This window comes from Garra rufa, chromosome 1, assembly GCF_049309525.1.
Source record: "Garra rufa chromosome 1, GarRuf1.0, whole genome shotgun sequence".
Lineage (NCBI taxonomy): Eukaryota > Metazoa > Chordata > Actinopteri > Cypriniformes > Cyprinidae > Garra > Garra rufa.
Window position 1 is genome coordinate 71451874 of NC_133361.1, and position 16925 is coordinate 71468798.

Below are 16925 nucleotides of genomic sequence, written 5' to 3' on the forward strand. Positions count from 1 at the left end.
AAATATTTAAAGTGATAGGTTGTCTGGGGTCTGGGCGGTTGGGCTGGGTTTTTTGGATGCCTTTGATGAGAAGGGAGGTCTGGGAATTAGTTATATGAGGGGAAGGCGAGCCGTGACACAGTTTATGAAAAAACTGAATACCGCTAAGGTATGCTTTGATGGAGCTAGCTTGGAGGTTTTTATGGGAATTGAGGTGGGAGATAAATGAGGTGACAGTGAGCAGGGATAAAACGGGGAAAGGTAAGCTGTAGGCGGCGTGGAAAGTTTTAAAGCATTTCCACGCTGTGAGGTAGGATTGGAGAGTCCTGAGGGAGACTGCTTGGAGAATGGAGTCGATGGATGCTTCGAGAAGAGGCCTTAGGGGGAGGGTTATGGGAATATCAGTTCTGAATAAGGAGGGACTGGGGTTGGGAGCGGGTCCGCTTCTGGAGCCGGCGATCTGAATTTCTGAAAAACAAAACGAGAGAGAGAGTCAGCGATTTGATTCTTTGACCCGGGGATGTGTTTTGCAGTTATGATAAATTGGTTACGAGCTGAAATCCAAATCAAACATCTGAGCAAAGGCATGAGTACGGGGGAGTGGGAACGGCCTTTGTTAATGCAGTGCACGGTAGCTGCGTTGTCGTATTGGACGACGATGCTGGTGGCGGACCATTCTTTGCCCCATAGGGAAGCTGCGGCCACTAATGGGTAAAGCTCAAATAGTGCTGAGGATGATAGCTGGAGGGGTAAATTTGCCAACTCTGGGGGCCAGGTAGAAGCGAACCAGCGGCCCCGGAGGAAACCTCCAAAGCCGACGGAGAGGGCGGCGTCGGTATATAATTCGATATCAATTGGGGAAGAAACCAAATTGCTGTAAAAGAACGATAGCTGTTCCACTGTTTAAGGAAGGAAATCCATAAGCTGAGCTCCTTGCGGCAAGAATCAGTTATGGAAATGCGGTCCTCAAGGGTGTGGGCGGAGGAGGAGAGGGAGAGGAGATGGGAGATAAAGGGGCGGCCTTGTGGGATGATGCGCATCGCGGTATTTAGATGACCCAGAATGGATAGCAGCTCCACGGACGGCGAAATAGAATTCGTTTTTCCAGCAAATGCCAAATAAGTGCCAGAAATCTGGGTGGATGGGCGTAACTTTGAAAGCAGAAGTAATATTGACTTTGGCCAACCAAGCGCCGCGACCTGCTTTAATCAAGGTAGTGGCTTGGTCGACGTCGTGATAGTGAAGAGAAAACTCTTCAAGTGGAATGAGGCTGTTAATGCTAAGGAATGGGGAATTATGCGGAGATAAAAGATCAATTATGAGGCGTTTTTGCCTGAGAATTTTCTGGTGGCAACACCGATGGGGCTGACTCAATAGATGCTAAAGGGAGGAACAGAAAAGGGGCCTATCATGAAATTTGAGTCTATTTCTTTTTAATTAGGCCGTCCACTATTTCGGGTTCGGTGAGAGCGGAGTGGAGATTTGGGCAGATGAGGTTTTGGGAGGGGAGGCTCAGGACGCCGGGGTGGAATCCATGTGTGAGACCTGCTAGTATCTGGGTCCTGATGGAGTTGGAAACTGGGGGAGGTTCCTGCGCTAAAGCGTTTGGCGGGGCTGGAAGGGGTGTGGCTGAGGCCAATGAGAAGGGAGGACGGGCCTGAGGAGGAGGGAAAGTGGATACCGGGACCGGTAGTGGCGGTAAACCTGAGCTGCGGCCGTCTCCTGGGACGGAAAAGAAGGGGGGAAAGAGAGGGGGAATGGCGTGCGTCGGAGCCTGCGAGGATAGAGGCATGCTCGCGCTGGGGACGGCTCCTGGGGCGGAGGAAACAGAAGGGAAGAGAGGGGGAATGGGGAGCGCCGGTGCTTGTGGCATGAGCGGGGGAATGCTCGTGCTATGAGCGGAAGGCGGTGCTGCGGGCCATGAGAATGGGAGAGAAAGGAGGGGCAAGGGTTGCGGACGGGAATCGGCTGCTGGAGTGGGCGAGCTCGTGCTGCTGCGGCGGCTTGTGGAGGCGATGGCCGGCTCTCTGACAGCATGAGCGGCGGGCTCCCGCTTCGAGGATCGAGCGGGATGGGCGTGGCTGGAGACTGCGGTGTCCGGGGCGTGGCCCAAGCTCGGTGACGGCCTTCTGCTGCGTCCTGACGTGGAGTAGGGGGCTCTGCATAAGCGTAAGCTGGCGTCTCGGAGCAGTGTTGTTTTTTGACAACCATCTTAGATTTAGTCTTTATGGACTAAAATGCTTGTTAGATTTAGTCCAATTTTAGTCGACGAAAGCCAAAAAGGTTTTAGTCTAAAAAGGGGAAAAAGTCTTTTAACAAATTAATGTAGGTCAGTAAGTATTTTGCTGTTGGGTAGTGTCACTTGTAAGTTCTGAAAATAGCAGATCTAGTTCAACACAATGTGAGCTTCCGGATCGACTATTTTCACCAATAATTGCAATAAGGAATGTTTTAAAACATAAAAGACAAACAAGGATGGAATGCTAAAACGGCTTGCCATGCTAGTATGGCAAAGAGTATTTAATGCTAAAACGGCTTGCCATAGCGGCATCAAAACGTTTAAGGTTTTGATTGGCATGCACTATAAGCAGAAATGTCATGCATTTTAAACGTCTGACGGACCACCCGTCTCATCAACGAAAACTCACGCACGTCTCGTCATGTTTTAGTCATCAACGAGCCATTTTTATCTCGTCATCGGCTCGTTATCCTCATGAAAAGTGGCGTCAACGAAATGATTTCGCCATCGTTGACTAAAACTAAAACAACACTGCTCGGAGTGCGAGCAGCAGCGGTGCGTGAGGGCCTGCGGCTCCGTGATGCAGCGGCGGGCTCGATTAGTGGATCCTGTGGAGCGCTGGTGGCCTGAGCGGCGACCTGGATGAAGGCCGGATGAGCTGCAGGTTTGTCTGTATCAGAGGAATAATCCTCGGAGGACGAGTGAATCTCGGACATGTTGCGGCGATTGGGAGTGCCAATGCTGGAATCAGAGATAGCTGAAGGTAGGACTGCTTGGTTATTTAAAGGGACTGTAGTAATGGGATAGGGAGAGTGATTGGATAGGGAGTGATTGCTGATGATGAATTGGCCGTGTTAATTATCTGCGCGAGCTCCTCCTGAAATTTGTTAATGAAACATCACTCCGAGATATGCCAAAAAAACAATCGGCACTACCAACCTTTCCACACAAAAACAAACAGTGTTCCAACCAATCAGCGTCAGGGATTTGGTGTTGTGGACTTTCGCTCCGCCTCCCTCACATCCCAGCACCAGTAGGAAAGTCCACAACACCAAACCCCTGACGCTGATTGGTTGGAACACTGTTTGTTTATCTGTGGAATAGTTAACAGCGCCGATTGTTTTTTTGGCATATCTCGGACCCTAGGCTGACCAGAGAGACGCGTTTTTTTCACAGACAATTTATGGGGCAGGCAGCGAGCGGATCGTGAAGAAAGGTCAGCTGAAATTGACACTTTATGTTTTAGGCTAGAAATCGCTGATACAACCTTTAAGTGACTAATTAAATGATGATTGTGCATTAGTGATAAACACCTGCTGTTATCGAGAATTACAGAGGATCAAATGTTGATGTTTTATTGGTTAAAATGATGCTACCATCATGAAGATCAGTGTTTGCTTTAGTTGGGTTTTTGACCCTTTTAGTAATTCAAAGTAAATTGCTTTTAAGCAATTGTTATATTGTTCTGCAGCAAGTTATTGCACATTACTGAAACAAAAACTTGTAGTAGCAGTCCAGTTAGCATGTTTTGTTTTAAAATCATGCGAGTGAACATCATGAAATGGTTAATCTTTGGTTAATAGACTGACAATCAACTATCAAACAGCTGGAGAGAAAGTCTTATTGAAAATGCCACTGCAATGCTAAAATATTGAGGAGAAACTAACAGCAGCTCAGGCTTTTAGACTTAAACACTTATCATACCATCCTCAACAGTGGTGACAATAATTCTTCATGCTGTAGTGCATGATGGGACTTTTTACTATGGTGTTACCCAGCATGCATTGCAGCATGAAGAATTTAGTTCATTGTCACCATTGTTGAGATTCATATGCTGGTTCTTGATGTCTGCTTTATCTAAATAGCACAAGAGTTGAAGTTATTTGTATGTCCTACATGTAGTAGAAGTTTTAATTTTGAACTATCAGAACAAAACTAAAAATTACATGTCAATCTTCACAGAGCTACTCATTCAACACCTAAACACAATAGTAGTTACTCTACATATAATCAGGCCACTACCTAATAACTATCATATTACATTCAAACTCTCTAATCTATAGCACTACATATGATGTTGCAGCAAGAGATCTAACATAATAAGTCAAGGGACAAGAGCCCAACTAAAGCAAACACTGATCTTCATGATGGTAGCATCATCTTAACCAATGAAACATCAACATTTGATCCTCGGCTTTAAATTGTGACTTGAATAGAAAGACTTGGTCCCACCTCTGCCAGCTAGATTAAAAAAAAAATATTGGATTAAAATTAATTTTAATATGTAGAAATTAAATGATTAAATTGATCTGGTTGCACAATTAATTTGAGTAAATTCTACTCAAAATAGTTTAGCTAAAATTATGAATATAATTAATCTGAAATTACTGAAAGAGATTAATAAACTCAATGTATAAAATATAAATACAACCAATTTATAAAATATAAGTAAACTCAATTTATAAAATATAAATTCACTCAACTTAAAAAATATATCTGGATTTAGATAAATTTATTTCGTGCAACCCCTTGATGTAATAAAATTAACTAAATTCAACACAACATTTTTTTCAGTGTATAAAAGATCATTAAAACGCATAATTGTGTCAAATTAGTCTAGACTGAAAAATGATGATAGCGCTGCATATGAAAAACAGAAGTATCATTATGAGAAACTCAACATCATCCATGATAAAAGAGGTTGAAGGTCACATCAATAGCTGATCCAATACATTTCCTCAAAGTGTGTAAGTCAGCACACAATAAAAGACTGAATGAGAAATATAGGATACTATAAAGTCAAACTGAACCATGTCTATTGTCAATGAAATGAATATACTCTTCAACTGATGAAAAGAGTTAAATTTGTCTTCAAGACATAAATATTTTGATTATAACAAATAACAAGGATTTTGTGTGAAAGTGTTTACTTGTTTAAGAGTATTTTACTAAAACTACACGACTGAGTGTTGTCAACAGCTGCGGTGTTTCTACTATCAGTGTGTTGAAGTGTTGTTTGCTCTCTCTCTGCTGGAGTTTGTGTTCACTCGAGTGGAATAGAGGTTTTTGTACGAGCGTTTCATTAGATTGTACCACTGTGGTGCACATTCGGTGGAGGAACTAAACTGATGGTGAAATGTAAGTCTGTCTATTTTATTCACTGTAAACATGCAATTTAGATGTGTACAATTTTATTTTTAATTTGAAACAGAATTTTGGGAACACTTTATTTTTACAGTCTCTAGTTGTAGCAGTAATTAAGCACATATTAATGCCTAATTCTACATCTCTAATCCTAATAAATACCTCACTAACTGTTAATAAGCAGCAAATTAGAAATTTATTGAAGGCAAAGTCGTAGTTAATAGTGAAGAAGTGTTTACTATTCTAAAGTGTAACCTTTTTTTCTAACAATAATATTTTTGGTGACACTTCACAACGTTGCATCTGTTAATATTAGTTAGCTACATTATTTAACATGAACTAACAATGGAAAATTATTGTAAAGCATTTATTAATCTCAGTTCAAATTGATTTGCTAATAGAGTATTAAAATCCAATGTTTCTTCTGTTAATATTAATAAATGGACCTGAGTAAACATTAACTAACAATGGACAGCTGTACCTTTATTAATCAATGTTAACACATATTAATAAATACTGTAACAAATGTTTTGCTCATTGTTAGTTACTATTAGTTAATGCATTAATTAACATTAACTAATAACCTTATTGCAAAGTGTTACCTGTTTTTTTTTAAATATAGTTTTATAGTAAATATTTCATCTGAAATATTGTCATGCTTAGATTTTCAGAAAAAAACGAATTATTTACTTTTTCATAATGTGGCTCACTCTTGATTGTATTAGATTATAACATATATATTATACATGGAAAAAAGACATGAAAAGAAAAATGTTAAAATGTATGTTTAAATGGAGGTACTTTCTGTAGATTGATCAATAATGTTAAATCTCTTTTGCTCATGTTGTGCTAATAATTCAGTATTTGAAATTGAGTTTTGAGTTAAATATCTCACCCAACTAAAATGCAAAGACATTATTTAGGGATATGAAAACTGCTGGGGTTGAAGCAGTAAATATGTGAGGAATAACTGACGACGGTCCGTTGAATTCTTAGGAAATAATGCACACCTGACGGTGGTGAAGCCGTTACACCACGGGTTTGCATTATTTTTGTAGAATTCAACAGACCAAAGTCAATTATTCCGCTTATACTACGGTTACCACACCTCAAGACATCGATCAGATGATATATTTCAAGATCTTCATCCGGTTTTTGTCCTTAAAATGCTGCAGTGAGTAGGATTCATTTTTACACAGCTCATCCTAAACCTTCGTTGCTAATTCCAAAACGTCATTTAAGACCTGGTAATGATGCTTGAGCCGTTGATAGGAAACTAATGCAGTTAAAACTGAAGTTTAGACAGACCGACAGACAGGCAGAAAGAGAGGGAGAGAGAGATCAAGTTCATGAATTACCTCTCAGTCTGTGCATCTAACTGAAATGGTTTGGCAAAGTGATATAGACATGTAATGTGGTCAAGTGCTGCCTGGAACTTCATTCGCCGTGCATTTCCCTCAAAATAATGCACACCATTAGAACATTCATCAGCCAATCAGATTCAAGCATTCAATGGCCCCGTAGTATAACTTAATATAGTTAGCTTTTTATGAGGTTTCATTGAAATGTATGTAGTGTTTGTGTTTTCTTTGTTTGTGAATGTGTTGTGTTTGTCTCCTGCAGCTGGTCCCACAGTGAAGCCCTCAGTGTCTCTGCTGCCGCCCTCTTCTCTGCAGATCTCTGGACACTCAGCCGCACTGCTCTGTCTGCTCAGCTCTTACTCTCCACAGGGGGCGCAGGTGAGCTGGACACTGGACGGCTCAGAGGTCACCGATGGGGTCGTGACCAGCGCAGAGAGCGAGCAGGGCGGCCGTTACAGCCGCAGTAGCGTCCTGACCCTCAGCAAAGAGCTCTGGGAAGCGAAAGAGTTGTTCGTCTGCAGAGTAACACACGAGGGAGATTCTCAAGAGGTCCCCTTCACCAAGAGTCACTGTTAGTCGCTCTGAGCGCTGAAGATGAGCCGTATCTGAGTGTCCTGTGTCAGGCAGGATTCACATGAGTCTAGTGCTGCAGCTGTAGTCATTTACAACTCAATACTGAAAGACAGCTCTAGTGTCAAAGCACTGGCTGATCTTTCAATCTGCTGTGTTTGCTGCAACATTCAATAAAGCTTCTCAACAAACTCCATTTGTGTCTGACAACTTCATTCCACTAACAGATGAAGATGCATGTAGTGTTTGTTCAGGTGTTTCCAGAAGCTTGATCAGTAGCAGTAAATCGAGTCAAATAAAGCTCTTGGGGTTTGAACACGGTCTCTGGAGACAGAGCTGCTCTATTCTGAGAAGATCTGAGTCACTCCACCCTGACAATGCAAATGGGATTTTCAGCCCACACTCCCAGTGTCACTGTTTGATTGGTTACATGATCTGGACTGAAACACACCAGTTTCACTTCTGCTGTAGTCAAGCAGCACGGAGACAAACGCATCATATTAATAAGAGATAATGAAAAGATACATGAAAATATCATAAAAGATTTAGCCAATCTGACACTAAATGGGCAAGAATGAAAATCTTTCTCTGGTTCAAATGGAAAGCATTATGAAATGAATAAAGAATGGAAATGGTTTGAATTACAACTGCAAAAAAAAAAAAAAACAGCTATAAACTATATTCTACAATGTCTTACACTGAAAATACATTCCCAAGATCAAGAAGAGGATGATGAATGTAATTTTAGTCATTGTGTCTGCTATGATGATAAACAGTTTCAGTCATGAAGTGTTGAACTCTCAGCACTATAAACACTCTCAGATCATTAAAGCATGTGCTGACAATGCAAACAAGTGACTCTCTATATTTGAATCATTTACCTGTAACTCAAATCATTTGGATTTTTCTGGAACATAGCTGTAAAGACACCACTTTTTCTATTGTTTTTTAAGGAGTCTGTCATTTTTTCAAGAATGCTTTGCATTTCCAGTCTCCAGTGTTTCTAGTCAAATTATTATTGTCACTTGGCAATATCGCAATGACCTTCATTTGTCAGTGTGTGTAGATGACAGAAAGCTGCTGACGTTAGTACATTAAAAACAGATAGACCCTATTTGAATGGGTTCCTATGGAGACTGGAACAGAAAAGCATCCAATCTGATGCCAGAATTTGTAATGGCGGCGCTCATCGTTTACTCAGGAAAAAGGTCTATAGAAAGCTTGAAAGGTTTTGAGACCAATCCTAATCATGACGATGTTTAACCCTTAAATGCATACTTTAGGTGACCCAGAACATCATTCACTTCCTTCTCATTTTTTTTAAGTTTGATGTCAACTTTCTTAGTATTCCTCAATCTATTAATTATAATCAATATAACAATAATTTTTTAAAGGATATCTGTTTTCTGATTTATTTGCTAGAGACCCGAGGTGTGTAATAGTGTAAGTATATTTTTTGTGCACAAAAATATGTAAATATCTGATGACTTAATATGTGCAATTCACCTTTGCACTGTGTGATAGACAATAATGATGTGATGTTTCAGTCATAACTATCACAGGCATAAATCAGAAGAATACCATCAGCATAAATTAAACTGGTTTAAATGGGTTTACTGCAGAGCAATTGCTGTACGTGAAAAATATTAATGCTACTGTTATTTGTTATTCTTTTATTCGGATTGTGGAATATACAATCACTTTCCAATAAAGGGCCTTTTGTCTATGACCTGTTGACTGATCGTAAGTTTGATTTTTTTTTTTGCTTAACGGATATTTGGCAACAATGTAATGACTTTTTTCATATAAACCATTCTATTCCTCCTGGATATGTTTTTACTAGCAAACCACAAAATGTTGAACGGAGCGGGGGGCTTGCAATATTACATAAGGAGAAATGGAAAGCTATAACCGTTCCTGAAATAGAAAGCACATCATTTGAATCGGTTGCTTTGCAAATTAAAGGAGTTGTTCCAACCATTCTTGCTGTGGTGTACAGGCCTCCAAAAGCCAATCCTGTATTTTTTCAGGAATTTTCTATATTTTTAACTTCTCTCTGCTCCTTGTCCCCTAATGTGGTTTTGGTTGGTGACTTTAATATCCATGTGGATGATGCAGATAGTTTGTGTTCAAAGAAGTTTTTATCATGTTTGAATAGTTTAGGATTGCAGCAATTTATTAAGGTGCCTACTCATTCAAAAGGTCATACTTTGGATCTGGTCTGCTGTTCAGGTGTGACTCCAGATAATTTTATTATTTCCGATTTAACACTGTCTGATCACATGTTGGTGTCTTTTAATGTTGCTTTATCTATATCCAAGTTTAATCTGAGCCGTACCATTACTTTTCGTAATATCAAGAACATTGATGTCTCAGTGCTCTCTGAATGTTTTTCCACACTTCCGTGTATTAACTACCCTTGGACTCTTGATGATTTAGTCCAGCACTACAATGATCATTTGCAAATGATCCTTGATGTTTGTGCTCCATTGAAAACCAGGAATGTTTCGTTTGTCAACTCTGCACCCTGGTTTACATCTGAACTTCGTCATCTAAAAGTCAAGGGTCGTCGTTTGGAGCGATTATGTGCTAAGACTGGACTCGTGGTTCATAAAGATTTGTATGCTGATCATATGAAAATGTACAAGTCTGCACTTTCCACTGCAAAAATGAATTATTATGCTGGTCTAATAGGATCTGATGCGGGAAACACAAAATCACTTTTCTCTTTGATTATTCTAAAACCAACTGAGTTTTCAATTTCTCATACTTACTCCATTGAATTATGTGAAGAATTTATGCTCTTTTTTTAATAAGAAAATTGAATTAATTCATCAGCAAATGGTTTCACCTAATTCTGATTGTAACATTTCCCCTTGTCAAGTGTTATCGTTATTGTTACGAGCGCGGTCTCTGTGGCTCCCTCCTTTCCCCGCCAGCGGGAACCCTCACCTGAATATTGACTTCATTACCCACAAGTCCGTGCCTGGGACTGTGCACTTCCGGTTCCGGGTAACTCGTGTCACTTCCGCTCTGTCCCCTTTATCAGCGTGCCACGCTGGCTCACTCCTCGTGAAGTTTTGATGGTTATGTCCCCAATCCTGAGTGTTTCATATCGGACTGCTTACCCGTTGCCAACTGGATTGTTTCTGTTGTGTTTGAACCTCTGCTGCCGGCCCTCTTTTGACCCACGCTTTCCACACGGACTATTGCTTTGTTCAGCCGCCTGCCTCGACACCTTTGCATGGACTCTGACTACCCGATTGGATTTGCCTACACCACAACAGTTTGCCAGTGTTGACCAACGCCTGCATAAGTTGTCTGATTTATTAAACTTGTTGCAAATGGATCCGATGTCTCAAGATTCCTCTGTTGACCCGTCACAGAAAACTTCGCCTCACACGGATCCAGCGACAGTTTCCCAGATCGCATCGGAGATGTCAACACAAGCTTCGATGTTGTTTCACCACCAGCAGCAGCTGGATCACCTGAGTACTTTGACTACACAACTGGTCCAGGCGATTCAGTCCCTGCGGCCTGCTGCAACACCCGTTCCACCTCCAGTTCCAGCGCTGATCGCGCCGCCTGCACCTTCCGCTGGAAATCAAGCAGCCATCGCCAGCCCCCGACTCGCATTCCCTGAGAAGTTCGATGGAACAGCTGCCAAGTGTAAGGGATTTCTACTACAATGCACTCTCTTTGTTAACCAACAGCCGAAGTTGTATATCACAGATGAGAGCAAGATTGCATTTGTTTGCTCACTTCTCACGGGAAGGGCGCTGGAGTGGGCCACAGCGGTCTGGGATCTGGGTCAGGCTACCTACCCCACGTTTGCTACGTTCCTCCAAAGCTTTAAGGAGGTTTTCCGACCTACTCCAGAGAGCGGTGAGGCGGGGGAACAGATTCTAGCATTACGTCAGGGCCGACGCTCCGCAGCAGACTATGCTCTGGACTTCCGTACACTGGCAGCTCAGAGCGGATGGAATGATGGTCCCCTCAAGCTTCATTACCGTAAGGGATTAAATTCCGATCTTCAAGTTGAACTGTCTTGCCGTGATGAGGGTTTGACATTTTCACAGTACATCGATCTTTCCATCCGGGTGGACAGTGTAATGCGGGCTCGCAAGCAGAGTCGGAATTTCACCCCCATGGCATTTCCCCAGCCTGCCCAATCCTCAACTTCCACAGCTCCGGAACCCATGCAGCTTGGCAGCACTAGAATCACCATCGAGGAGAGAGAACGGAGGATGCGTAATCACCTCTGTCTTTACTGTGGTTTGACGGGACACATTCGAGCCACCTGTCCCACACGACCACCACGTCCACCTACCTCGGTGAGTTCAAACAGACTTTGTGTAAACCGATGTGTGATACCTGTAGTACTAATATCTGGTGAAAAAGCTATAAGGACTACTGCGTTCATTGACTCTGGGGCAGCGGGTAACTTCATGGATGAGGACTTTGTGAGAACTAATCAGTTACCTCTCTTGTCTTGTGCTTCCCCTGTGGCAGTGGCCGCCCTCGACGGGAGACCACTAGGCTCCGGACATGTCAACCACACTACTGATGATCTCACTCTCCACCTAGAACCTGGTCATCAGGAAACTATCCGCTTCTTTGTCATCACATCACCTCAGTCACCTCTCATCTTGGGCTTCCCATGGCTGGAGCGCCATGAACCAACCATCTCCTGGACAAAGGGTATCATCACACAATGGTCACCATCCTGTCATCAGCACTGCCTCTCCTCCGCTATTCAGTCTCCACCTCGTCCCACCACGGCGCCACCAAGCAACCCTATTCCTGCGGAGTACCAAGACCTGCTCAAGGCCTTCAGCGCCATTAAAGCCACGGTTTTACCTCCCCATCGACCAGGAGCAGTGATTCCACGAGGTCGGATCTTCCCACTCTCACAGCCCGAGTCCGAAGCAATGGAGCAATACATCCAGGAGGAGCTCGCTAAGGGATTTATCCAGCCCTCCACATCCCCAGCCTCGGCGGGATTCTTCTTCGTAAAGAAAAAGGAGGGAGGTCTGCGACCTTGTATAGACTATCGCGCACTCAATGAGGTGACTGTAAAGTACTGATACCCTCTACCACTCGTTCCTCCAGCCCTTGAACAGCTCAGATCAGCCAGATTCTACACCAAGTTGGATCTACGCTCAGCATACAACCTAATCCGCATTCGAAAAGGGGACGAGTGGAAGACTGCCTTTTCTACTACATCAGGACACTACGAATACCGGGTCATGCCCTTCGGCCTATCCAACTGTCCATCATATTTTCAGGCCTTCGTCAATAAGGTTTTCCGGTACATGCTAAACAGATGGGTGATAGTATACATTGATGATATTATGATTTTCTCCAACACTCTCACTGAGCACATCCAACATGTCAGGTCTTTTCTTCAGCGTCTCATCCAGGACAAGTTGTACGCCAAGGAGGAGAAGTGTCAGTTCCACCAGGAGAAGATCGGCTTTCTAGGGTATGTTATCAGCTCTGAGGGGGTGGCAATGGATCAGGACAAAGTGACTGCCGTGCAAGAATGGCCCCGTCCCAAGACCCTCAAGGAACTTCAGAGATTCTTGGGATTTTCGAACTTTTATAGACGTTTAATTCGTAACTTCAGCAGCATAGCTGCTCCACTAACCTCCATGATCAAGAAAGGGGAGAAACGTCTTACCTGGCCTTCTGACGCAGTACACGCCTTTCAGGACCACCGTCAGCGCTTCACCACGGCACCTGTTCTTCGTCATCCGGATCCTCAGTAACCGTTCCTCGTTGAAGTGGACGCTTCTAGCACCGGGGTCGGTGCAGTACTCTCACAACGTCAGGGTCAACCTCCCAAAACCTTCCCGTGCGCCGCCTTCTCCCACAAACTGAGTCCGGCGGAGAGAAACTATGACGTGGGGAATCGAGAGTTGCTTGCCATAAAGCTCGCCTTAGAGGAGTGGAGGCATTGGTTAGAGGGAGCCAGACATCCCTTCATCATTCTTACTGACCATAAGAACTTGGAATATCTCCGTGTGGCTAAAGTACTCAACCATCGACAAGCAAGATGGTCTCTCTTCTTCACAAGATTCCAATTTGAAATCAAATATCGTCCAGGTTCCCAGAACAGGAAAGCCGATGCTCTCTCTCGCATCTATGAGCCTGATTCCGTTCTCCAACCTCCTGAGTCGATCCTTCCCACCTCAGTTATCATGGCACCCGTCATCTGGGACTGTATGACGGAGATCACTGAGGCTCAAGCTGAAGATCCACCTCCCGACGACTGTCCAGATAACCTCACGTATGTTCCTACAGCTCTTCGTTCCCGCATTCTCTCTGAGGTCCACAATGCTCCCAGCTCCGGTCATCCTGGAATTGAGGCTACCATCCAACTCCTTAGTAAAAGGTTCTGGTGGTCTACTTTACGGGCTGATACCATTGCTTTTGTCAAGAACTGTGTTATCTGCAATACATCTAAAGCCTCTCACCAGCTTCCTGCAGGCCTACTCCAACCTTTACCTGTTCCCGAGCGACCATGGTCTCACATTGCTGTTGACTTTGTAACGGACCTTGCTCCGTCCCAGGGATATACCACCATCCTATCAGTAGTGGACCGCTTCTCCAAGGGCTGCCGCTTCATTCCTTTACCCAAACTACCAACTGCCATGGAGACGGCCGAGGCTCTGTGTAATTCTGTCTTCAGGTTTTATGGGTTACCGGAGGATATTGTCTCTGACCGAGGACCACAATTTACTTCCCGCCTATGGTCCAGTTTCTTCCGCCTCCTGAACATGAACGTCGGTCTCACATCTGGATATCACCCGGAGGCCAACGGACAAGTTGAACGCCTTAATCAGGAATTGACTCGATTCTTACGTTCCTACTGTCAACATCATCAAGAGGATTGGAGTCGTTTCCTTCTCTGGGCAGAGTACGCCCAAAACTCCCTCCACAAACCTTCTACCAACATGACTCCTTTCCAGTGCACACTAGGATTTCAACCACCTCTGTTCCCCTGGTCTGGAGAACCCTCAGATCTACCCGCAGTCAACTCATGGTTCCAGCGGAGTGAGGATACCTGGAATCGGGCCCATGTCCACCTGCAAAGAACGGTTCGTCGTGCCCAAGTCCAGGCAGATCGTCAACGACGTCCCAATCCTCCCTACGAACCAGGACAGTGGGTCTGGCTCTCAACCCGGAACCTACGCCTCAGGTTACCTTGCAAGAAATTAAGTCCCAGGTACGTGGGTCCTTTTCAAATTACCCGTCAAATCACTCCTGTGTCATTCAAACTTGATTTGCCCTCAGAATATCGAATCTCACCCACTTTCCATGTTTCTCTGTTAAAGCCCGCTGGTCGGCCAGAGGGGACGGAGGTCCTAGACAAGACCGCATCCCAGAACCCTGCTCCCCTGATCATCGACGGCGAGGAGGCGTACAGAGTCAGTACTATCCTGGACTCCCAACGCCGGAACGGTCGTCTACAGTACCTGGTCAACTGGGAGGACTACGGACCCGAGGAGCGGTCCTGGGTGCCCGCTGTGGACATCCTGGATCCCTCACTCATCACGGATTTCCATTCTACCCACCCAGATCGACCAGGTCCCCGAGGAAGAGGTAGACCTCGGCGTCGGTTGCCTCCTCATGCCAGGAGACACTCGCAGGGGAGGGGCTCTGTTACGAGCGCGGTCTCTGTGGCTCCCTCCGTTCCCCGCCAGCGGGAACCCTCACCTGAATATTGACTTCATTACCCACAAGTCCGTGCCTGGGACTGTGCACTTCCGGTTCCGGGTAACTCGTGTCACTTCCGCTCTGTTCCCTTTATCAGCGTGCCACGCTGGCTCACTCCTCGCGAAGTTTTGATGGTTATGTCCCCAATCCTGAGAGTTTCATATCGGACTGCTTACCCGTTGCCAACTGGACTGTTTCTGTTGTGTTTGAACCTCTGCTGCCGGCCCTCTTTTGACCCACGCTTTCCACACGGACTATTGCTTTGTTCAGCCGCCTGCCTCGACCCCTTTGCATGGACTCTGACTACCCGATTGGATTTGCCTACACCACAACAGTTTGCCAGTGTTGACCAACGCCTGTATAAGTTGTCTGATTTATTAAACTTGTTGCAAATGGATCCGATGTCTCAAGATTCCTCTGTTGACCCGTCACAGTTATCTTGTGTTTCTACCTTTTCTACCTTTAAATTACCTACTGTAGAAGAAGTATGTTACATTGTACAAAAATCTAAATCTGTCACGTGTCAACTAGACCCATTACCGACTCACTTGGTTAAAGTTGGCCTACCTTTCCTCTCTTCTGTAATTACAGACATTATGCATGTTTCACTCCTTTCTGGTATTGTTCCTACTGGTTTTAAAACTGCAGTGATAACCCCTATTCTTAAGAAACCAGGGCTTGACTCAAGTAATTTTGACAATCATCGTCCAATTTCTAATTTGCCGTTTTTGTCTAAAGTTCTTGAAAAGATTGTTGCTTCCCAGCTTCGTGGTCATCAATCTGGGTGTCGTTCTCAGCATAGTGTTGAGACCGCACTTGTAAAAATATCAAATGATTTACTACTAGCTGCCGATTCTGGATTTTTATCAATTCTTATACTTCTGGATCTTAGCGCAGCATCTGATACTGTCTCACACACTATACTTTTAAACAGATTGGAATCTATCGGAATTACTGGTACAGTCCTTTCTTGGTTTCGTCCTTATCTTACAGACCGGACACAATTTGTACAACTTAAACAGTTTCAATCAACCACTACTCCAGTTGTCACTGGTGTTCCACAGGGCTCTGTTTTGGGACCTCTTTTGTTTCTTATTTATCTTCTTCCCATAGGCACTATCTTTAGGAAACATGGTATTCAATTCCATTGTTACGCAGATGACACCCAACTTTATCTCTCTTCTAAACCTTCTTCAACGTTTCTCCCTTCTGCTTTTGTTGAGTGCCTTGAAGAATTAAAAGTTTGGTTTTCAAGTAATTTTCTCAAACTGAATAATAGTAAAACAGAAATTCTTCTTGTTGGTACAAAAACTATATTAGGTAAGTCAAACATTTCGTCTGTTTTAATTGATAATTTTAATGTTCCATTGTCCAACCAGGTTAAAAGTTTGGGAGTCATCTTTGATCAAACGTTGTCTTTTGAAGCTCATATTAATAGCGTTACCCGTTCTGCATTCTTTCAGATTAGGAATATCAATCGTTTACGTCCCGTTCTTTCAACGAAGAGAACGGCCACTCTTGTGCATGCTCTAGTAACATCAAGAATTGATTACTGCAATGCTTTATTTTACGGGCTTCCTTCAAAAGCACTTCATAAATTACAGTTGGTACAAAACAGTTGGCCGCTGCTCGGGTTATATCAAAAACGTCCATTTCTCAACATATCACTCTTGTTTTACAAAATTTGCTTTGGCTCCCAGTTAAATTTCGTGTAAATTTTAAAATATTATGTAACCCTTGTTAAATGATTGCTCTGGTAATAAAAAAGATTAAATAAAAATATAAACATTATTTTTATATATAGCATTGTTTAAAGTCAGTATTATAATCATTTATATGATTGAAAAATCAATACAGATAGGAAACTAATATCTACATATGTTTTTGTATTGAATTAAGAAATGAAAGTG

At 43.4% G+C, this 16925-nt stretch overlaps 1 pseudogene and 1 gene segment (V, D, J or C); one reads left to right on the forward strand and one right to left on the reverse strand.

The window, feature by feature from the left end:
• Positions 1–16925, reverse strand: part of LOC141338782 (uncharacterized) — a 551053-nt pseudogene that overhangs the window by 217209 nt on the left and 316919 nt on the right.
• LOC141339258 (Ig lambda-2 chain C region-like) lies at positions 5233–7467 on the forward strand. The segment is given in 2 exon segments: positions 5233–5356; positions 6986–7467. Coding segments are annotated over 2 exon segments (324 nt in total).